This window comes from Pygocentrus nattereri, chromosome 27, assembly GCF_015220715.1.
Source record: "Pygocentrus nattereri isolate fPygNat1 chromosome 27, fPygNat1.pri, whole genome shotgun sequence".
Classification (NCBI taxonomy): Eukaryota; Metazoa; Chordata; class Actinopteri; order Characiformes; family Serrasalmidae; genus Pygocentrus; species Pygocentrus nattereri.
The window spans coordinates 21,867,942-21,892,590 of NC_051237.1; the positions used below are offsets into that span (position 1 = coordinate 21,867,942).

At 42.6% G+C, this 24,649-nt stretch overlaps 1 protein-coding gene across 2 annotated transcripts in view; it reads right to left on the minus strand.

Moving 5' to 3' along the window:
- Nucleotides 1-24,649, minus strand: part of jarid2b (jumonji, AT rich interactive domain 2b) — a 185,035-nt gene that overhangs the window by 8,804 nt on the left and 151,582 nt on the right. For both annotated transcript variants that reach the window (XM_017711398.2, XM_017711397.2), the window contains 7 exons: nt 19,328-19,518; nt 12,568-13,846; nt 9,464-9,984; nt 3,105-3,197; nt 2,608-2,726; nt 1,015-1,085; nt 768-882 (listed from right to left, as the gene is read on the minus strand). In XM_017711398.2, the coding sequence (XP_017566887.1) occupies nt 768-882; nt 1,015-1,085; nt 2,608-2,726; nt 3,105-3,197; nt 9,464-9,984; nt 12,568-13,846; nt 19,328-19,518 (2,389 nt within the window). The remainder of the gene's footprint in view (nt 1-767; nt 883-1,014; nt 1,086-2,607; nt 2,727-3,104; nt 3,198-9,463; nt 9,985-12,567; nt 13,847-19,327; nt 19,519-24,649) is intronic.

Below are 24,649 nucleotides of genomic sequence, written 5' to 3' on the forward strand. Positions count from 1 at the left end.
GTCAGCTCTGACTCTGTGTGTCTGACACCAGAGGAAAGAGAGGAAAGGAGCACTCTGTGCTGTCTCCTCTGTGCCAGCTGTGTTACCATAGCAACTGCCTGTTTTCTTTTTTTTTGATGAGTCAGTCTCTTGCACAGATAGACACAAGCTCAGCCTCTCAGGGGCAGCACATGCTGTGATCATCTCTGCTATTCTGCTTTCGTGGAGTGCTGCTCCCCCTAGAGCCCCACAGGCTGCAAATCTCTCGATAATAAAATGATTCACAGTACAACTGTATTACTAAATTCAAACCACAATTCAATAAATCAGTTCCAACTACAGGGTCGAGGTAAAATATGGTGTTGCAGATAAGATTCTGTTCATAACTCTTCCACTTCACAAGAGCTTCACTTATGCTTAAACTGTGCAGTGTAATAGTGTAACTTCACTTACGGTTAAACATAAGTGCAGTGTAATAGTAAATCCTAGGGCTTCCCAAAAGTGTGGCCTAATGTTTAGAGTCACCTCTGATCATTTTTCCAATGTGATCATTTCTGTACTGTTATTATTTACATTCCATTAATATGAAACTGCTTCTGAATACTATTGATGTGTAATTGACACTGAATAGTGTTGTGGAGAACTCTAATTATGCTGCAGTGATTCATAATCTTATCAAAATAATTAAATAATCAGAGATTTACAACCCAAAAGGAAATCATACTTGTATACACTAATATGCAACACAGAATAATATTTGAGGTGAACATTTCCATGATAAAACTCACCAAATGCAATCAGCACCAGTGTGTAAGTAATCAATGTATGGAAGGCGGTTTTGGTCTCGTGACCAGCATGAGGTAGAAAAGACCATGCCAATGTTCAGCCAGGGAATGGTCACCCCTGCACCAAGGAAAGAGAGAGAGAGAGAGAGAGAGAGAGGTCATTAAAACGGCTACAGTACAACTGCAGTACGAACAGGATCATCCTGTTCTCTTCGTGCCTTCACATCCACCAGAACAGCTGAAGACTCACCGGGCACAGCACCAAGATGGCGCAGAATGGATCCAGAATTATGGGGGAGGACAGTGAGATTCCAACCATGCCTGAAACGGAGAGAGAGAGAGACATAGAGACATTTTTACAATCCTATGTGAACTGGGCCGACACCACACAGTTTTAACCTGATTTTAACCCCAATTTGCCTCTTCTGACAAACTTCCACACAAAGGGATTTTCCAGGTCAGGAGTTAAAGTGAATGCAATGAAAAGGATGGAAGGTCTGGTAGTGTGAGAGGAGAAATTAGTCAATCTTTAGAGATCCCTAACAATCACAGGCCTCCTCATATTATCGAACATTCAATTATTTTACTCAAAACGTTTACAGGTCCATCCTGCCTTCCACCCGATGACCGCTGGGGCTCCAGCACCCTCCCCCTGTAGTATGAGATGTTCAAGGACTTAACCAAACGAGGGATTCAGGCAATATGATACAGCTATGAGAGTAAAAAAAAAAGGCGAAGGGACGTGTAAGTGTGGCCATGGAGGAGCTGCTTGTTCTATACTGGAAAATAGGCAAATATCTTTAGAACTTCAGGGTCTTCACCTTCAGCTCTTCCTTAAAGTATGGGCTTTAGGGAAAAGATGGGTTTCCCTTAGCAAAGGACATTTGTTAAGTTAGATAAAAGCCCTTAGACATTTCTCTTAGCTAAGGGAAAACGTTGAGGGGTTTGCTACAGTGACTGAGGCTGTAGTGAAATTCCATCATATCCATAAATGACACATGACACACACTCATTAATGGAACCTGCTCTTAGCAGTGAGCACAGCTAAATAATGGAACTAACCGGCTTTCCTGAAATCAGTTTTGATAAGGCAAGGCAAAAAAAAAAAATGAACCGGTTAGACTAATCTGCAAACAGCATCCTCTGCTCAGTGGACCACCCTACACAGACAGGATGTGAACATGAAAAACATCTCCTGCGAAAGGTCGGAAACTCCACTGGAAATGTTAAATGAATTTGTTTTTGTTTTTTTTAAATCTAACAATTGTTGACCACTTGATTCATGCCTGTCTATGCAAACTGTCTGCATTTGCCCACCCCTGTACGTCATGCCAAATCACTCTGAGGTTGCTTGTTTTACACGTCAGTCAATCCCTTTCCTGATAAAAGAGGCTGTTTCTTTGGTTCAACAACAAAGCTTGTAAGCCTCTATGGCTGGAGCGGAGTAAAGCCTATCATGTATTCTCACAGCCTAAATTAAAACATGTCTGGATCATCTGTATGCTGACAATGTTTCGTTTCTTTGGGGGAAAAAAAAACGAACTTATTTACAAGACGTTAATTCCTTCAGCACGTAGCCCTACAGTCACTTAAACAGATGTGCATTTTTAATAGAAGGAGGTGTAAAAATGAATCCAAAACGAGTATTTGCCGGCTGTGTTGTGGTCACTGCAATTTTCACTCATGGTTTCTTTTGGTGTAAAACCAAGTGTCAATGACATGCTAACTAGCTTCTCTCCCAACTCCATTACTAAATTATACTGGATGGTTAAACCTCAAATTCAATAAGAAATTTGGAATGAAGATCACATATTAAGGAAAAAGAAGCGGGAAGAGCTCATACTTTGAGAAGGGCTCAGACTTGCCCACGGGAAAGCCACTTCCATGTGTGCTTGTGTCCACCCTCCCATAATGCACTGCTACGTGGCAGTCCCTCTGTTCCACTATTCGCCAATACTCTTGCTGTAAGAGAATAAGTGGGGTTGGAAAGAAAACAGCAATAAGAAGGAAGGAAGGGAAAGAAAAACAAAAAAATCAATCATATCTTACAACAGATAAAGTCTTACATTCAACATTAGTCACATTACAGATAAACGTGCAGCCCAATAACACTGAAAACACAGCACTTTATCTGCTGCATCTGAACCATTTGAGCTATTAGTATGGATTACAACTGTGACGTGTTTTTCCTGTTATTAGAGGAGAACTGAAAACTTGTCTGAAAACAAAATGAAACATCTGCCCTTTTCTAAGAACAGGGAAACATTGTCTGAATGTTGTCTGTGGTAATCAATACCGTGTGTCTGTATGCGCGTATATATATTATATATATATATTTACCTCAACTTCTGAAGCTCCTGGCTCTTTGTTAAAGCACATCATCATGGTATTCCTGGCTATTCTGTAGAAGACGGTCAAAGACACTGACCTGCCCTGGAAACAGAATACAGACAGATAGAAAATGTGAGAAATATATATCTTTTAATACAGAAAGAAAAAAACAACAGCATGGACAAATCACTGAAACTTAAAATGAAGATTACTTAACCAACAAAAACACATAAATGTTCAATGCCTTTAGTTTAAAAATTTATTTAATTTCCAAAACATAGCTGATATTTCAATAGTGGGCTTTTCATTCGTCTAGAGGATTGATTTTGAATGAGGGCACATGAGGATGCAACCTGTTCTGGTGGCAACACTTGAGAGTCGACACTGACTCTCCAGTCCTGAACTCCACTTAATATTAACTGACTGCATGAGAGCCGCTGATGGAGATACATAGCAGAGGTTAGTGGTTGGTTAGTGTAGTGGTTAACACCTTTGCCTTCTATGCTATAGACTGGGGTTCAATCCTCACCTGGGTAAGCACCCTACACTATACCAATAAGGGTCCTTGGGCAAGACTCCTAACACCACCTTGGCCTCCCTGTGTAAAATGATCAAATTGTAAGTCGCTCTGGATAAGAGCGTCAGCCAAATGCCGTAAATGTAAAAATGTAAATGTAAGGTTGAACCCCTTACATGTAGTTTACAGCACCACCACAGCTAGACTACTTAGCTGCGTGACACAGTACTGAGGCTGGCTGCAACTGACTCTTTTTTAAATGTTACTTCACTTCTACTGAGTGTAGATTTAAGCTGTAGCTTACAAATATGCTAGCTAGCGGTTACCTGTGTAGTTAGTCCCATGACAAACAGGCTTAACAGCCGCGAGTCACCGACTTTATGTTAATTGTTTAAAATATGCTTATTAACTTCAAGCTAGCCCCATTCAGTCTATATATGTTCAATAGACTCTTAAAGTCCTTGGAACCACCGGTGGCTCCAAAACGCACTTAGTCATAGTCTTCATAACTTTCATATTTCACAAGCTACATTCAGAAGCTGGGTGTCGTATGAGGCTGTGACTGTCCTCTTTCCAATCAGATAGATGATGGAATTTTAATCCCTTATAACAAAAGAAGCTGAACTCAGTTTGTTTTTCTACTGAAAGTCGACGCGTTTTTCCCCAAATCTGGGCTATAAACTATAAACAGACGGCGTCTCTTCAGTGATCTGCTCTGGAAACATTACTTTTAGAAAATAACACAAAGAGCGTCGGAGATTTTTGGCTTTCAGCAGTAAATTGTAAGCATATACTGATATGTGGAGATCATAAAACACATGTTCTGTTAATTTGAGGAGAGATTTAACAAAATAAATAAAAAATAATTTTAAAAAACTGCATTTATTTCATGCAGTTACTGGATAATTTGCCTTAATTATGGTCATGTAAATTCAGATGGACAAACCAAAATATACCCTGGAGAATAAGAGGCTAACCTGGGCTAATAATATGTGGTAAAAGTAAATATTTAGACCACCATATCTAATATGATAGACTATATTTTTTCATTCGATAAACCCTAAAGCCTTGTATATATAAAACACTAACATAACAGATAAAAATAGTAGACCACATTATGTTACTGTCATATCTGTTATGTTTTCATGCTATAAAGCCTTACTTATACACAACAGCCTACACTACTATCTTTAAGACCCTGCAGCAAGTCTAAATAACCCCACACTATCATCTGTCAGTGTGTAAATGTATGCATATGTCTTCAATAAATGTGTTTGATAGCGGACGATTTAGGGGAGCACACACAGGATGTGCTGTAATGTCCACCAGGACAGAAAGGGGAGAGATAGCAGAGAGGAAAAGGAATGAAGAACGCAGATGGAACCAGCGCGGCCCCTCTGAACTCTGTACGTCCCCATATAGCCACGAGAGAGTGCACGCGTGTGTGCTTACCCTCAGTGTGAACCCTCCTTGAGACGTCCTCAGAACACAGGAGGACCTTTTGAAGGGGTCTATAAATCTGCCTGCACTGGGACTGGATTTAAAAACCTGCTGAAAAGCCGTCCCCCCACCTCTCCCCTCTACTGCTGCTGAAAATCACTCCGTATGAAATCTCAACACAGTATGGATTATATTAGAACAATGGGGAAAAGAAGGGAGTTGGAGATGGACGGGAGGAGTAGTATGGAGTGGTGTGCACAGATTAGTGGATTTTAAAGCAACACTGCATATTTGCTGGCGTAGCGAACAAAACAGAGAAAGAAGGATTATCATTAGCCCCTCATATATAAGAGGTTATGAATATACCTGTTTGCTGCTTTCATTACATGGTAAAATCCCCAGTGTTGTATCAACATCTACAGCATTTCAATGTTTATGTAGATTCAACTATTTTATTTCTTTCAACACTCTACAGGAACTCTAAGACTGAGAGAACTCGGAATAAACATGTTAAGTTATGCGCCCAGTCAAACTGATAGCGCTATCATAAACTGAACACAGAGAGAGAGCGAGAGAGCGAGAGAGCGAGAGAGCGAGAGAGAGCGAGAGAGCGAGAGAGCGAGAGAGAGCGAGAGAGCGAGAGAGCGAGAGAGAGCGAGAGAGCGAGAGAGCGAGAGAGAGCGAGAGAGAGCGAGAGAGAGAGAGAGAGCGAGGGAGAGAGAGAGAGAGAGAGCGAGGGAGAGAGCGGGAGAAAGAGAGCGAGGGAGAGAGAGGGAGAGAGAGTGGGAGAGAGAGAGCAAGGGACAGAGAGCGAGAAAGAGAGAGAGAGCGAGAGAGAGAGAGAGAGCGAGCAATAGAGTGGGAGAGAGAGAGGGAGAGTGATGCTGTAGGGAGAAAGATTTATTGCAGATAGGAGAGGGAAAGAAAGAAAAAGAAAGAAAGAGCATGGTGAGGCTGCAGAGAAAGAATGAGAGAGAGAGACAGAAAGAGAAAAGATAAAAAGAGCAAGAACAACAGTGGGAAATAGAGAGGGAGAGAGATGCTGTAAGGAGACAGACTTATTGCACAGAGAGAGAGAGAGAGAGAGAGAGAGAGAGAGAGAGCACACAAGAGGAAAGTAAGCAAGAAAGAAAGAAAGAAGAAAGAAAGAAAGAAGAAAATGGAGAGGAGAGACAGAAAGGAATGAGAAGGGTGAGAAACAGAGACAAAGAAAGAAAGAAAAAAGAATAAAGAAAATGAGATAAAAAAGGAGAGGAGAGGAGAAGAGAGGAGAAGAGAGGAGAGGCGGAACAGAGGCAGATACAGACTGAGAGTAAAGTTATCTTGTGTTATGAGTAAGGAAGCTCAGCAGTGACCCACATTTACTCTCAGCACAGACTGGAGATTCAATATAACCAACACAGTGACACACCTCAGTCCACTGCGCGCACACACACACGGCTCTAAAAGGCATGTGGGGGTCTGAGAGTGGCTTTGCTGCCGTGAGGCAGACACAGTAACTTTACCTTCAACAGGGCTGCAGAGGGCCTGGGAAACATCTCAAACACACAACACACTGCTGTTCTTTCTTTCTTTCTTTCTTTCTGTCTTTCTTTCTTTCTTTCTCTCTCTCTCTCTGTCTCTCTCGGTCACTCAAAGATCACAAATCATTCAGGGGGATAAATAAATAAATAAATAATTCATTTGCATGCAATAGATGGGTCTACATGTGTCTGTCAAATGATAAAATGTTTCTAAATACATGACGTATGCATCACTACAGGTATTAACCTGATGAAGAAGAAGGATGAAAAAACCAAAAAAATATTTCCTGCCAAATATTCATATATTTGATATTTTAAAACACTATACCGTCATTTTTTAAGCTTGTTTACTGTTTCAGGAGCAGCTCTTCTCTATCTGGTACACCTTGTACACGTTTACAGATTTATGGGCTATATATTATAGGGGTTATTATTTATTAAAATCCAGGTGTTTTAAGCAAAAAATCCTAGTCAGCATTCAAATGAGGTGGTGAATCTGAATTATTTCATAATACATTCTGAAATGATTAAATATTGACTATTAAGTACATTTATCTTGCACCTAAACTCACCTGGGCATTTTATCAGAAACACCTACTGCAGCCCATATGCTGCTGCATAATTGATTAGCTCCACTCTAACCCGTCCATCAATGAAGAGACAACCGAATGACCACAGGACTGTATGTAACTGCGTATCACAAGCCTGATCAGCGTGAAATCAGTGACACTTCCACCTTCCACAAACACACCTCAAAAAACAAAGCCTGCCAACAGTAAAAGCCGCCACAGACGATAAGGTTGTCATAATAAGCCTGTGTTTACCTTTTGCTGGTCTCAGACTATTTGTGTGTGTGTGTGTGTGCGCGAGAGAGAGAGAGAGAGAGAGAGAGAGAGAGAGAGAGAGAGAGAGAGAGAGAGAGAGAGAGAGAGAGAGAGAGAGAACACAGTCATCAGGCTCAGTTTTGGCACATGCTTTGGCAGCTCAGTGGTGAGTGCTTCCTACGTTCGCTTAGCGTTCTATTACCTGAGGAAATGGCACAAGTGCCGGCTTGGCCGGCTCAAGTAAACAGACTGGAGACGTGAATCGGCAGCTTTTTTACACAGTTAATACACTCCCATCACCTGAGGCTCAGCAGACAATGAACCAAGGCCACTCCACAGCCTACATGGAAGCAGTATCACTGTTCAGGCTTGGTTCCAGAACAAAATTAGAAATGTGGATGCAAACACTGGTACAGCATATATTATGCAGTAGGCCTGCATTACTGACTGTATTTTAATCACGACTGGGATTAGTGTTTCTGCGATGACAGAAATGACCAAATTACATTACAACCGCAGCGCGAGACTGATGTAATTAAATGGGCAGGAATGTAGTGTTAGGAGGAGTGTCTAATACTAGAAATAACATATTACATAGCAATGGAACTGGAATGGAATGTGGTGTTTGACTCAAATAGCACACAAAATATATCATTTTTAGGAGCATGCACAACAAGGAAGGCGTTTTCATGTTTATGCCTTTACCAACAAAGCTAATAGCTGATTTTATTCGAAGATGGGACTCCCTATAACATAACCACCATAAGCACTACCACCTAAGTAATTAACAATTCCAGATAACTGTTCTTACACACTGTAAACAATGAGAGCAGCAGGGGCAACTACAGAGTCTGGAAAAAAACTGTGCTATTATTGACTTGTTCATTCTAGCTGGTGTAGCCTGTTCTTCTATAGCAACTGTAGTCTAGCTTCTTTGCTAAAACATGAAGTCTAAGAGAGATCATTTTATATTTTTCATTTGTTTGTTGGTGTAGATTTTTATCCACATAAGATCAGAACTTTCCAACCTATGGGCAGCAGACCGCCGACTGAGTCGTGGTGATCCTGCTAGGGGCCGTTGGCTGTTCTAACAGCAAAAACTTGCTATAATATAGACTTTTAACCAAACATCAATATTGTTGTGATAATTATTTGCAAAAATGAAACTTATCGAGCTCATTTATTTTTCTGGCAAAACACTCGCTAGTTATGCTTATATTTTCCCAAGGGTTGGATACCTAAAAATGAAGCAGTCACTGAAGAAACAAGTAAAATACCGCACTGAGTAATTAGTGTGAGGTTTCAGTTGTGTGGGAACAGAAAAGCAGCAACTACTGCTGTGCTGTGCTCTCAGAGATCGTGTCAAATGAAGCTTTGAAGCCAAATATTTTGTGTTGTCACTTAGTGACTAAACATAGCGAACATGTAACTAAACCTATCGATTGAGCCAAACCTCCATTTGTAACTTTCCTCTCTTCAACTAAATGTCCAGTAGCTGCAAAACAATCATCTTATTAGGGGAGTGAGAAAGAACTACATGGTCAGTAACATTTTCCCGCGGGCCGTGGAAGCGTTTGTGGTTATTTGTTTGGACCGCAAACTTCGAATTTTCCCGTTCCACATTAAATAGTGCCTGAGGTGCCAGAACGCAAATGTGCTACCATTTAAGGTGGAACGGGAAAATTTGAATAAGAAGCTGGCTTTACTTCCACTTCGAGGAAGAAGTCTAACTCTGGCGAATTTTACAAGAAAATATTCTACTTTTGGAAAAGTTTCCTGTCAGAGATGTAAGAAAAGCGGCTACAGCTGAGCTAAAGTTAAAAGTAAGTCTGCGTTTTCATTTATATTATATTTTTTAGCCTATATTAGCACATCAGCACATACTGAGACGTATTTACAGCCAAGATGGATGTAGCTCTCAAGGTTTGTTTTTTGCTGAAAGGATAAAATGGCTCTTTTAAGCATTTGGGTTGCCGAACTCTGCTTTAGCCGTTGATGCCTGAAATCCCAAACGTACCCCCATAAAACAGTCCCTGCCTGAGGGAAAAAACACCACTCTCTCACCTTGTATATACACTTGTGCTGGTCACTGAGAACCCCTTTATCCTCACTTTCTTCCTCGTTGTTCTTATCTTCGTGGTGGCTCTCTGCTTTGTCCCCTTTCTTTTCCTGAGCGAAGAGTCTGCGGCGGCCGGCCTGCCGCGGGGGTTCTGGCTCTAAACTGTGGAAGCCGTTTCGGAGGCCCAGTCCAGTCAGGCCGTTTTTGGGCTCGTAGCGGGGCAGTGTCAGGGTGTGCTGGGCATTCTCAGAGTGGCCCTCCAGGGGCCCCCGGCGGCGTTCCAGCATCTCTTTCTCCTTCAACACTTCCTGCTCCAGCTGGCGATGCTCATCGTGGCTTAGCTGGTCGTAGCTCAGCAGGTACTGTAGGTACGCCTCCTGCAGCTTCGCTAGCCGGTCCTGCGCTGACCTGGGGATCCGAAGCAGGTCGGCCAGCCGGCTCCACTTCTTCAGGTCCATCACTTGCTGCATTCCACCCATATCACTGACTAGCTCAGAGAACCGTGCTAAATCCACCTCGCAGCCTCCTAGAGAGAGAGAGAGAGAGAGGGGGAGAGAGAGAGAGAAGAAATAAAAGAAAGAAAAAAGAAAAGAAACAGTGAGAAAGAAAATGAGAGCGAGAGAGAGCAAACAAAAGAAAAAGGTAAAGAAAGGTGAAAGAGAAATAAAAAAAAAAGACAAACCGAGGGAAATAGTGGGAGATAAAGAGAAAACGAGAGAGAGAACAGGAAAAAGAAAGGAAGAGATAAATGAAAGAGAAGCAGAATGAAAGAAAATCAAAGATACAAAAAGAAAGAAACAAAGAAGAGAAAAAAGAAAAAAAGGGGGGGGAAGAGAGACAGAGAGAAAGAGTGAGAAAAAAAGAAAGAAGAAAAAGAAAGCAGAAAGGAAAGAAAGAAAAAGGTAAAGAAAGAGGGAAGAGAGTAACAAAAAAAAGCGAGAGACAGGTATGAAAGGAGGGAAAGAATGGAAGATAAAAAGAGTGAATGAGGGACAGCAGGAAATAGAACAAAAGAGATAAAGAGAAGCAGAATTAAAGATATAAAGAAAAAAGAGAAAGATGGAGAGCAACAAATTGCAGAGAGAGAGAGAAAAAAAAGACAAAGAAGAAATAAAGGACAAAAAGAAAGATATCACAAAGGTACAAAAGATAAAGAGAAAGAGAGAGGGAAAGAGGGAGACAAAGAAATAAGTAAAGAAAGGGAAGAGAAATAAAAGGAAAGAAAAAAGAGAGAGGGAAAATGGAAGATAGAGAGAATTTTAACCAGGGAAATTTAAGTGTGAGCGTCCTGTTTATGAGCCAGTATTACTCTAATAAACCACTGCAAGGAAACACATTTAAAGTGAAGATTAGACACTGAAGAGATATTCGTTCAGTTTCACACTCCGTCATTTCTGTAAATAAGGAGCACGATGTCGTTATCATATCATCCTTTATTTGCTTCTCAAAGCGTAAGAGGAACAACATGATTTCAGAGGAGAGGAGTGAATGGGGGTTTAAACACGGGTCAACGTCTGGCCGTTCAACTCTCTGGCTGAAGCCACTCCAGAGCGGCAGCTGCATTCTCAGCACCTCAGTAAACATTTATTCCAACCACATAACCTGGACCTTCACGCTGAACAGAAAGTGCTGATGGGAACCAAAGGCCAGGGGCTGCTTCTGAAGGCCGTAAACGCTCAGCCATGCCTCTGGCAAACCCACAGAGACAGGCAATTTTGGTGAGCTGTCGTTTCCTAACCAGGGCTGACGGCCGGCTTATATCTTAACATGTGCCTTTATCGGGGCTGGTGAAGTCACATGATTTGTCCATGAGACGACTCAAGCTGCACATCATTAGTGCAGCGCAGCGGAATAAAACTCTTATGTCATTTGCGATTTTGCTGACGTGTTTAACCCCTATTTGTGCAGCGCGACTGCTGCTCCGACTTCATCTGGAGTGAATCTAATTCACTTAGAATCAAATGGTATTGCTGATTCACGCAGCTGACAGAAAAGTGCTGGGTCAACAGCTCTGTAATTGTTGCTCCAAGTGATGCAAGAGGCTCCCTGGAATCCATTTTTCAGAAGAAATGGTTCAGCGTCAAACGTGAGGCTGCAACTAGTGATTATTACAAGCTTAATCTAATAATCTAACCACTGTTTGCTGTTGTCATCATTCATAGATCTGTCCGTGCAACAAGCGATTTTTTCTTTTACGGTACAACTTAATTTCTGTGTCTGATCCATTTGATGTTATCATATCACTGATCCATGGTTCCTCCTCATGCTCTTAGAGAGTTTCTCATTTTGAGTCTTAGTTCTTATCAGTGATTCTTCCTCAGGCTCTTAGACGGCTTCTCTTTTTGAGTCTTGGCTCTTCTTAGTGATTCTTCCTCAGGCTCTTAAGAACTTTGTCGTTTTGAGTCTTGGTTCTTATCAGTGATTCTTCCTCAGGCTCTTAAGAACTTCGTCGTTTTGAGTCTTGGTTCTGATCAGTGATTCTTCCTCATGCTCTTAAGAACTTCCTCGCTTTGAGTCTTGGTTCTGATCAGTGGTTCTTCCTCTTGCTTTTAGATAGTTTCTTCTTGCCATTGGAACCCTTACTTACTCATTTGGGGTCTTTCTGGAAAGCCGCTTTATGACATCAGTTGCAAAAAGTGCTACAGTACCTCAAAGAATATTTAGACACTGCTAAACTTTAATGGGGTTCATTAGTTTACCTCAAATGTTTAACAAAATGTATAGCACAGCATCAAAACTGATGGTAAACTCTTTGTGTGGAGAAATCCCAGACAATATTCCAACCAGACAGTGGTGAAAACCTCAAAGCCTTTTTCTTACAATGATGTCTGTGAGCTTGTGTTCATTGATGGCATAATAAACATGAAAGTGTACAAAAGCATTGTGGATGCAGAAGCCTGCAAAGGAACTGCTTAAACAACAATGATTAACATTGTTTTGAAAGTATACTTCAACTGACTGTGTTGGAATGGTCTGTCAAAAAAATGCCACTTGGTTTGACATCTTGCTTCCCAACACAACAAATTTCACACAAGTAGAACTACTGAAATGCTTTTTGAGACCACTGTACATAAATAAAACTGAAGTAAACCGAACTGAATCAACTCACCAATGACTGGGGGGTCTTCCATTGTGATGCCCTGAGATTTGAGGTGCTTCTTGATGCAGGCAAGTTTCTGTACATTCTGCCCCCATCGGCGGCCCAGTTTGTGGATGCGCTGCACTTGGGTGACAAAACGCATCTCATCGTTCAGTTTGCACTCTGGCCGCCAGTCTGAGGGCGGCAGCACCAGGCAGAGGCCGCAGGACTCCACCCGCACAGAGTCCAGGTACACCAAGGGGTCTTGAAACTCCCGGGGGTTGGGCCTGAAGACCGGAACATCTGGCAGGGCTGCGAATCCTGCCCTACTTCTCTCCCTCTCTTTTTCTCTCTCCTTCTCCCTCTCCTTTTCTTTCTCTTTGTCCACCCGCAGCTGGGGCTGAGGCGTGGCCTGGGGCTCTGCTGGTTTGGAGGGCTTGCTGTTTGAGGTAGTGTTAGTGTGGCGGCTAAAGGCCGCGCTGGTCTGGGCCCTCTGCTGTGCTTGTCTGATGAACATTAATTTCCCAGCCGAGGCTCGTTTGGGCCGCTGCCGGGCCGGCTCCGGGTTAGCCGGGCTCTGGTGGGTGGCGGGGGAGCCGGGAGCTGCTGGAGAAGCAGGAGGGGGGGCAGGAGGACCTGTTTTTTGAGTGGGGGAAGCAGCTGTCTCCGTGATGCTGTGTCCGTTAGCGAGGGCGCTGGAGGCTTTGTCCTGGCCCAGAGCTTTTTTACTGCGCGTTTCTACCAGAGGGCTAGGCTGGAGCTTAGCTCTCTTGGCCTCAGAGACGGAAGCTTTGGACTTAGCATCCGTGCCCTCTGGCCCCGTAACCACGGCAACAGCCGAGTCCATCCTGCGCTTAGAGTTGCGCAGGTTGTGTCGCCCCTGCCTCCCTTCGTCCTCCTCCTCCTTGACGCTGTGGCGCCCGTTCAGCCGCCAGTTGAATCGAGTGTTGGCCTCGCTGTGGACCCCGTTGGATAATAGCACCTGTTTGCGGGTTTTTGCATTGCTACTTTGGGCTTTTCCTGAGTGAGGGGGCTGGGGGGAGTGGCCGTTGCTGGCTGGTTGGTGCTGATTGGTGCTGTGGGCTTTATGGGCACCGCCAACAGCAGCAGAAGCTGAATGCCTGCTGTGGTTGAGTTTGGCTTTCTTCACCAGTTCTCCTTTTGCTTTGGTGTAGGTGACGTGGCCCTTGGTCACGGTGGCTGTGTATTTCACAGTTCTGGATGGCAGTCGGTAGTCCTTCGGCTTTTTGGCAGCTGCCATGTGCGCGCCAGCGGGAGACAGCCGTGAAAGCCCATTCATTTTTGAGACCTGGACACGAAATAAAGACAAGACACAGAGGGAAGATCTATCACTTTCAGTGAAGACACTTGATACTATATACATCTAATTCAGGGTTGTGAATTCAATTAAGACATTCAATTAAGACATTCGGGGTTGCCAAAATGAATATACATTTTTCTTGCAGTTCTTTTTTGAGTTCCACTTACAATGTTATTGTGGTTTAATTACAATTACACTTTTTACATACTTCCAACTCTTATTTCATCAAAGTGAAAAACATGCTTTTCCATGATATGGGCCCTTTAAACGGGAACTAAAGTCATATCAACTTCAGTGAACAAAGCATTCTTGCTGCAAACAACTCCAGTTACAACAGGACTTAATAAACAAGGGAAAGAGAACAGCAGAGGTACAGAAAGAGAAGGAAACAAAATGACACTGTATACTCATTGCCAACTACTGCTTGTTCCAAATTCACATCAGAATATAGTGTCTGGCTAAAAATCCCATTCCAGCACATAAAAATCAGTTTTATATGGTATGGTTTCCTCAAGCTCTGTAATTCCACTTTAATGCTCCAAATAAAAGGCTGCAGATCTGAGCCCCCCCGCCGGGTTCAGAGCGCTACAGACAAGGCTTGGGTTACACCCGGACCTTCACTGGTTAAAGGCGGTTGTGGGAATTAGACTGAGCCGTCCCGCTCGCAGACAGGGCCGCCGTCTCATCTGCTTCACTTTGTTTTCTTGGCCCAGTTTTCTTTTGCAGTACTGAAGGTATACAGTTACCGATTTACACATGCTTTCAACAGAGCAAGGCAGTGCCAAAATGGCCCTGTGGGTTAAAATCGCAAAATAAAACTTTACAACCTGAACTTGGAGAGTGCAACAAAGTGGGTACACTTGCTGACTCTCAGTTTCAGATGACGTCTGTTTCTTCAGAGTGAGTTAATATGGTCAAAAACATGCGTAAGCACAGAAACACAAAACTTTCTCACTATCTACCCCATAAAAACATAAAAACAAACATAACAACACTGTGATTATACTGCTACATATTACTGTGATATGCTTTTCAATATATTAAAAACAACACTTGATGAACGCTTTATATGTTCAAAGATTGGCCTACATTATTTTGACCACACATGGCTGATACTGACATAACACCAGGGTGGACAGCAGCCTACTGGTATGAGAGGCAACCAGATGGTTATAAATTTAAATCTCGGGTCCAATTGATCCAATTGATGGTGGTGCATCTGTCATCAAGTCCAACTGATGACAGATGCACCACCATTAAACAGTAACATGACCTTAACAGAAAGCATATTTCCAGAAATTGCATTGTGTCCTTTAAAAACAATTTGAAGCACCCGGCTTTTGTAACTTCCATAAATCCAGGTCTTGATTCCCTTAACACCAACAGACGACTCACCAGGAAAGTCAGGATGGCAAACACTTTCTTAAGAGAGATCATTTGTGTACTGCATCCTTCTATGTCAATACAGCAAAGACGAAAACAATTAATAATGCATTGTGCAGCCCCATTGTGTTTATGCTCCATACTGGAGGTAGTGTTAAGTGAAGTGTGGCCAGGCCGCAGTGATCCATCAGTGGGCTGAGCCAGAGGACAGACTGGAGCAGGACGCTGTATTGTATTCCTATCAGGTGGAGCCAAACACAAAGAGAGGCTATTAAAAGATAAGGGGGGAGTGAAACACGATCTCCTTCATCAGTCGTTTCCCCTCTTGTCAGCCAAGTAAAAAAAGGAGGGAGGAAAGGAGGAACGGAGAGAGGGTGGGAGGGAGGAAGGGAGAACGGGACGGAGGGAGGGAGGAAGGGAGAGAGAGGGAGAGAATGCAGACAGTGCTGGAGCCCCAGGGTGGGCGTGATGGATGCTCTCTGCAGGTAGCTTGGCAGGAGTAAGGTGACTCTGCAGCAGCTCCACCCTTACATACCAACTACTCATACTACTGTTTGAACACACTGTTTTAACAAAACCTCACACTCTTAAACTATTTTATAGCATGAAAAAAAAGTTAATTTGGGATCATCCTAGTAAGTCAAACTGGATCATTGATATTGGTCTGTTCATCCTGAAATGTTCACACAATGAAAAGAACAGACTGTATTTCCAAACTGCATGAAAACAAACAGCTGGAGTTATTTAAGTTTTGACTGGCCAGCAACAATTTACATCCTTGAACTCAAGGTTTGTTATTTCCAAACTGTTTGAGGGCCTTTTTTTCTCCATTCACATTCAGATGTATACATATACATATATCATAGCTGTCGGAACAAAACCAGTAAAGTACGTTTTCTCTTTCTCCTGCAAAGCTATCATTTCACATATGAGGTTTTTTTTTCCAACAACAGATATATATTTATATATGTGTGGTGTGTGTGGGGGGGGGGGGGGGGGGGGGGGGTGTTTGGGGGTCTGCCTTCTTGTCTATTTATTTATGTGTCTGTTCGTCTACCTATATATCCTTTTACGCTTTACATTGTATGAATATTTCATGACGAATGGAACGCATTTCTTTCTGTTTCAGAATTTTTAAAAAGTGTTAAGCGCACTTTTTCCTTCTGCTATGAAGTTACCGCTCCAGAGATGTTGTGAGCCTGCAGCAGTGTATGTGCATGCAATGCTGATCCTACTCAGCAGAAAAAGTGTCTGCTTTCTCGCTCCGTCAGCATTCAAACCAAGTCAGCCACTAGGGGTCTCACTGACTCCATTACTGCAAATCTCCTGAGGCTTTGCGCACGTGAGAGAAAAACCACTCCGCCTGTGATTGTTTAGTCTGCTGGAGGAGGCAGAGCGAGGGAGTGAGAGAGAAAGAGAGACAGAAGCCGCTCTGCCTGTCACCAGTCTGTGCCCAACGGAGCAAAGCGCCCACTCTGCCACTCCAGCCGAGAGGCCGAGAGAGAGAGAGAGACAGACAAAGAGAGAGTGGTCTGGAGCAATGTAGGGTGGGAAACAGAGACAGCAAATTTGAAAGAGGAAGAAGAAAACAAGGCTAACCAAAAACAAAGATAGACAATCATAAAGAAACAGAAGGAAAGAACAGGCTGAACATGTTGGTCATTGAAAAGGACATAGAAAGAGGGGGAGGAGGGGGAGAGAGAGAGAAAGAGAGAAAAGACAGTGAAATGAGGAGTGAAGAAAGAAAGACGGGGAGAAAATGATGGAAAAGAGAGACAGAAAAAAGGGAATGAGGGGGAGAGAAAGAGAGATGGAGAGAGAAACAGAGAAAGAGAGACATGATTAGCTGGTCTGTCTTTCTGAAGTGGGTTTAGCTGCACGTGAGTGTGTGTGTGTGTCTGTGTGTCTAGATGACATCATGTGTTGCTATAGACCAGCTGCAGGATGGCAGGAAGATTTAACACAGAACATCTGCAGCTTATAGGATGAACACAGTGTGCGCGCACACACACACACACACACACACACACACATCTAACTTAACCCTCTCAGTACCGTCTTATTTAAGACGTCATCACTCTCAGTCACCTTGCTGCAGTGTACAGTGCTGAATCTATGCACCTCTGCTGCATTTACAAGTATGAGTTTATTAAGTCATGCTCAGCAGTGATGATCTCAGCATCCTGGAGTTAGATGTGGAGAGGACCGTACGGCTGGAAGTGCATGAACCCAGCTTGTTTTAAGCATGAACAAAGCTGAGGTAATTATATAGGATTGGATAAATACAGTAACTACAGACATCCAAATCTGAACGTGGCCACAATCATCAACCAGCTCATTAACACTGAGGACTTAAATACCAGCAATGATTGTTATTATTACTACTCGCACATACAAAACAAAAAGATACGAAGGGTTTCCTGCTGCACGAGCCACTGCAGTGCATGAATGATGTTTTAGTTGTATTTATATAGTTACAGTTTATCCCTCTACATGAAATCGAAATTTGGCCCACTTGCAAATTTAACATCACCCAGAAAAAAAATGGCAGTTCTGGTGCCACCAGCAGTTTGAGCATGATAGCCTACATTTAGATGCCCATCTTAAGACCACTGCTTACAGAAAAATAACCCTTTTTAAAGCTTGAGGAAAAAAAACATCGGTATCCGCCAATACTGAAGGTCTCTGTATCTGTATCAGTACTGGTATCAGAAAAGAAAAAAATGGTACTGTGTCATCTCTAGTTAGCCCTCTGGTCTCACAAACACACATCCTTTTCAAACTTAAGCCATTTTCTGTCACATATAAACACACGGTCTCTCCCTGCTGTCTGTAAGCTCTGTCAGAGACAGTGGATGCTGAATAAATCAGTGCTAAGCTAAATCCATTTTGCATACTTTTTTCTCATACATAACATGCATAACATCTTTCCACTCTGCTTATTGTTTACAACAGACACAACTGAGAGATGGTGAAAGAGAGAGACACAGAGCCAGAATAAAAGGTTGCTAAGTTAGACGATCTCGTCTTCGCTGTTCTCTGATCAGCGAGGTTTAGCGCTGGTTTAATTAAGCGCTTTGTAGCAGTTCGAGTCGGCAGGCTGCAGTTGGATCGTGTGGAGGTCGTACTGGGCCTTGATGTTCATTCTCGGAGGAGAGGAAGAGGAAGGAGCCGCCTCCAGCGCTTGCTTCTGATTAGCTGATGTCACAGCATGCTGTTTGAGTCAGAGCAGACTGACGCTTCCTCTCTCTCTCACTGCAATTCAATTCAATTCAGGATAGCTGTGCTGGCAGGACTGTATTGACTACAACGCTGCCAATGAGCTTAAAAACTGTTCACAGCTGAACATATTCAGTAAAAGTAACAACTGCAGATTGCATTAAAACACCACAAACGACAACAGCATTAATAATAATAATAATAATAATAATAATAATTAGTGATGCACTGATTCAATACACTGGATCAGCATCGGCACTCATAATTAACCTTAGTGAACCCGCTGGATATCAGGCAGAGCCAACCCATTGATACTGGTTTGCTAGAACATTGTAACAGCGCAATTTCCTTCTAGAAGATTTTAAGATGCTCCTCAAACCTAAATGGAATGGTGGTATATGTCTCTACATGGTATATTGACCTTCACGTACTTTGACACTATAAAACACGAATGCTTAATGAGAGCATTGGGCTGTTAATCAGAGATTTTTCAGACAGTAAAGATGCAGCATTACTTTCATCCCATTACATTTTTTTGCCAACTTTCCCAGATGACATGACCTCACTGCACCAACTGCTATTTAATGCAAAAAAAAAAAAAAATTATGCAGTGGAATATTTTGCATTTTCAAGTCATTAACTTTATCTTCATTAATGGTTAGTCATGTGGTTGAAATGTATAATTAAATAAAACAGAAAAAAAAAACCTAGGCCGTTTCTCAACACGGCATGCCTTTTTCTCTGGACACCTAAAAAAAGGCCAGGCTTTAGCAACGCGCCCGCAGACAGACCAACAACTTGGCGAGGGGAGCAATTTGCTTCTCTATATTGCAACTGCAGCATTATGAGTTTAAGATAAAGTCTTACCTGCTTGCGTAGTTCCTCTGCGGCTCCTCTGAGGCCGTGGCCGTTGGCAGTGTGGTTTCTGGTTGTGGTGCACTGGCTCTGCTCTCTTCGAGTTTCTGCCCTCTCCGAGCGTTCCTTCACCAACAGCTCCCTGCTCTTCGGCCTGGGTGTGCTCTCCCTCTCCTTCATCAGCTTAGTATGGCCGTTGAACACTGCAGGGAGACAAGACCAGCAAAAGGTCATTATCTGATACCTTCCACCAAGGCGAATAGATGTATGAAGAAAATTCAGGCTGATGGCTGCTGCTACTGTTTTTACCCATGCAGCATGCATGTACCAACCCAATTCCAACAAAATTCAGACAGTATGTGAATTAAAACAGAGAGCACTGATGAGTAAATTCATATTTAAATAATATCAGTACAAAGACAAAATATTTCACTTACTGATATCAACCAGTAACATTCAATTCAAGACTAGGAAGGTTGTATTCTGAATATTTTACATTTTAAAAGGGGTGACGTAAACATGCTTGGCTATTAAAGGGGCATCCAGGAAAGGCCAAGTCCTTTATGAGCAAGGATGGGACAGGACTCACCACTTTGCCAAAAAATGCATCATCAAATAGTCCAACTGTGTAAGAACATTCTGCAGCAAGTGTTGGCAAGGATTTTAAATATTTCACACTCTTCAGTGCATAACATCATCAAAAGATTCAAGGAAACAGGAGAAGCTTCTGTGCATATAGGGAAAAACCACCACTGAATGGGTTCGACCCCTCAGATGGCACTGCATTAAAATCTAACATGCTTCTGTGATGGAGATCACTGCATGGGCTTGGGAATACTTTCAATATGCAGAAACACCGCCGACTTCTCTGGGCTCAACTGAAATGCACTGATGCACAGTGAGAACATGTCCTGCGGTCTCAGGAGTCAAACTTTCAGATTGTTTATGGAATGGACAGCATGTTCTCTGGACCAAAGAAGAAAACGACCACCCTTATTGCTACCAGTGGAAAGTTCTAAAGCTAGCATCTGTCATGGTAAGGGGGTGCATTCATTAGTGGGTAACTCACACATCTGTGAAGGCACCATTATTGCTGACAGATATAAACAGATTTTGGAGCAGCATTCTCTTTTATAGTGAAGTCTCTGCTTATTGATATATGACAAAGCCAAAAGTGCATCATGCATTATGAAGTGCAAAATATGCCCTGTAAGACTGCACAACTGAAGACTTGTATGACAAATCAAACGATTGGCAAATGATTATTCAGTGCTGTTAAATGGAAAGGTGACGTAAAACTGTTGTTAATAAGCCCCTGTCCCAACATTTTTGGAACATATCAGGACACAGGACCATATTTGGAATGAGCATATAATTACTAAAACAAAGTGCATAACGCAAAACTGCACTGGTCTCAAACAGAATTTTCTAATCACTGCTTTCTGTATTTATTAGCCTGTCCAAACCCTTGGACCTGGGTTTGTACTAACAACTGTACCCGGTTTGAGGCAAGTGAGCATTGATTCAGGCATGTATTCAGCACAGTGCTAACTGGTGTGGTATAAGCTACCATATCAAAATTAAAGAAGCAAATTCAGACACTAGGCATGACTGATTAACCATATTTAAAGATTGTTTTCAACCAAACAGGCAAGAGGCTGCAAGAGAGATTCTTCTAGTTATAAAAAATGTAAACTGTGGAAACAATGTTTCTCTGTGCTCCAAAGTGATGCTCACATGCGTTTTGACTGCAGATAGTACCCGTTTAGCTGCACTACATATGAGAGTACAAGCAGCGCAGTTTCCTTTCCATCTTCTCAAATACTAGAAATACATCTGTTCCTTATGATATGATTCAGTTATCATAATAGCATCACTCTCAGAACAAAACCTTGCATGTCCATTTTTGTCATTTACCATTTCTTGACATAATTTGAAATCACCAGCTGTCAAAACATCACAAGTCAAAACAGGATGAATATCCAATAGAATTGCTCCAAAATGATGAAGTAAATCATTTTTTACATTAAATTCCAGTGAAAGTTATTGATTCTGCTTCTACTGAAAAGTTTCTGCTTCTACTGAAAAGTTTCTGCTTCTACTGAAAAGTTACCATTTTGGAGATGCAATGTTTTTGTCTGACAGTGACAATGTGCGCACTATTATGCTCCAATTGCACTCTAAGGGTCTTTCTTTGGTTCCACACTTCTCACTCTCATAACTACATAAATTCCATATTAGTTTTATAGTAGTTACTAGGTAATAAATCTTAAGGTTCACAACTGAATAACAGGCCTGCAGTTTCGGGGTTAACTCCAGCCAAACTGGCCCCAGCGCACAACGCTTCACTACATATCTGCACAGCTCTCTGCTGTCATGGCCAGAGCCGCTCTTAAATCAGGCCCTTGAATGACGCTAATTAACACATTCAGCCTGCTTGCTTTATTTATGATAGGTTGACTTTATTTTTACTGGGTTTTAATACCAACAGGCCTGACTGTGTGGGAAAAAGCCCAAACGTGAGCTCTGTTTAACTGCAGAGCTTGTGTGGAGCAGCTACTGCGGCCTGAACTCAATAAAAGGTGTTTAATTTAGAAATGTAAACACACTGCTAGGTTACTGAGGTACAGTGTATGAAAGCTGAGCACTGTGGTTTCTCTCACTCAGAGACGGGGGGGGGTGGGGGGGGGGGGGGGGTGGGGGCTCACACACACACACACACACGCGCAGACGTGCACGAGTTCTGCCTGTGTGTCATATTAAAGTGTCAGGTTTGACACGGGCCAGCACATACAAGGGCTCGACTCTGACTCCTCAGTGGGAGAAATGAGGCAGGAGACAAGGGGAGGAGGTGAGCAGGGAAAAAAAAAGAGAGATGAAGAAAAGGACAGATAAAGAAGGACAGGATTAAGGAAAGAACAGAAAGGAGGAAAGGATTAAGGAAATGACAGAGAGAAGGAGGAAAGGACAAAGAAAAAGGACAGTGGACGAAAAAGGAAAGGACAGAGAAAGAAGAGGGAAATGATGAAGGAAAGGACAGAGGAAAAAGAAGAAGAAAAGGACAGAGAGAGAAGAGGGAAATGATGAAGGAAAGGACAGAGAGAGAAGATGGAAATGATGAAGGAAAGGAGAGAGAGAGAAGAGGGAAATGATGAAGGAAAGGAGAGAGAGAGAATAGGGAAATGATGAAGGAAAGGACAGAGGAAGAAGAAGGAGAAGAAAAGGACAGAGAGAGAAGAGGGAAATGATGAAGGAAAGGACAGAGAGAGAAGAGGGAAATGATGAAGGAAAGGACAGAGAGAGAAGAGGGAAATGATGAAGGAAAGGACAGAGAGAGAAGAGGGAAATGATGAAGGAAAGGAGAGAGAGAGAAGAGGGAAATGATGAAGGAAAGGACAGAGGAAGAAGAAGGAGAAGAAAAGGACAGAGAGAGAAGAGGGAAATGATGAAGGAAAGGACAGAGAGAAGAGGGAAATGATGAAGGAAAGGACAGAGAGAGAAGAGGGAAATGATGAAGGAAAGGACAGAGAGAGAAGAGGGAAATGATGAAGGAAAGGACAGAGAGAGAAGAGGGAAATGATGAAGGAAAGGAAAGAGAGAGAAGAGGGAAATAATGAAGGAAAGGACAGAGAGAAGAGGGAAAAAATGAAGGAAAGGACAGAGAGAAGAGGGAAATGATGAAGGAAAGGACAGAGAGAGAAGATGACATGTTGATTTTTGGCTTAAGCATCGAACCTATCGAGTGTAACCCCTGGTGATGCCACAGCCATCCGTAACCACGAAATCCGAGAGACAATAACTGTAGGTAAGATGGACCCCCTCTCCCCCCATCTGGTCTGTTAGCTGGCTTAACTGAATTAGCAGTTAGCGTTCTTCTTCAAACATGCTGAGTTGATGCTATATGGCAGTTCATGTCTGTGAGCTTCATGTCACAGAGGAAGCTTAAGCTAACCTTCACCCTCCTGCTCGGGTAGCGCTGTGTGATGGAGAGACCTGACTGACTGACCCCCACTGTGTAAGACTAGATGGGGAACTCTAAACTTCAGAACACACACAGGGATCAGGTGATCATCAGCATGTTGGTGGTTTGTGTGTGTGTCACACAGATAGAGATGAGAGAGACAGATGTTCTGAGCGAGAACGAGAGAGAGAGAGAGAGAGAGAGAGAGAGAGAGAGAGAGAGAGAGAGAGAGAGAGAGAGAGAGAGAGAGAGAGAGAGAGAGAGAGAGAGAGAGAGAGAGAGTGAGAGCGAGCAAGCAGGAAAACCTTGCTGCCACAAACCTGCAACATGCCAAAACTACTCATTTACCAATTTCGGTTACAGCACAGTCAAAACAGAGTGAACTGATTCAAAAAGACGAAAGACGGGAATCACCTAATGATCTAATTCTCTTATCTACCGCAGAGACACCTACGCACTCTGACGGATGGGTGTGTGAGCGCACGCGTGTGATGTTACTAAATGCGACAGAGTGAAGTGTGTGCCACTGATAACACACACACAGAGCAATTACACAGAGCTGTCAGATCAGAACCTGCATTACCACTGACACACTGTTTTGTTTTTAACAAAACGATTCATTAACAAACACCTCCGACTCACGCTGCTTTATAGCACACGCACATCCATTCATGTGCACTGTGGAAGCAAAGCGAGGAAATGTGTGAGTGAAGGAGAGAAACGCAGAGAGGAAATAGAGCTAGAAGCATCCATGATCGCAAGTTAAGACTGCTATACACAGAGGACATCATATGTCAACAACATCCAGAAACACAGCCAACTTCTCTGGGTTGAGACTCATCTGAAATGGACTGACGGTGAGTCAACCTTTGAAAATAACAGACATCAGGGTTCTCTGGGCCAAAGAAGAAATGGACTGTCCAGACTGTTACCTGCGTAAAGTTCAAAATCTAGTTTGTCATGGTATGTGGACGTATTGGTGGGTAACTTGCACATCTCTGAAGGTCATATTAACATTAAAAGATACACATTAAACATATATTAAAAAAGTGTCTATCTTTTGTGATATTTTTAGCCTCTGTCCTTTATATTCTGTTAAAATTACATGATGATCGTACCAAAAGAAATTGCTTTGAATAAAATCTCTACATTAACTGTCAGTGAAAGTAAATAAAGTTTTTGCCCTCTCCTGTAAAGTTACCATTTTGCAGACACTCATTTTTCTTTATTTGGACAGCAACGATATGCTGCCTTCTAGACGACACCTTTTTCAAGGACATTGAAACTTACTTCAATGTGACAACACAACTTCGTTTAATCAGAGAGAGCAGACACTAGAATGACCTGTCTACACTTCAGAAGGGTCTCCCATT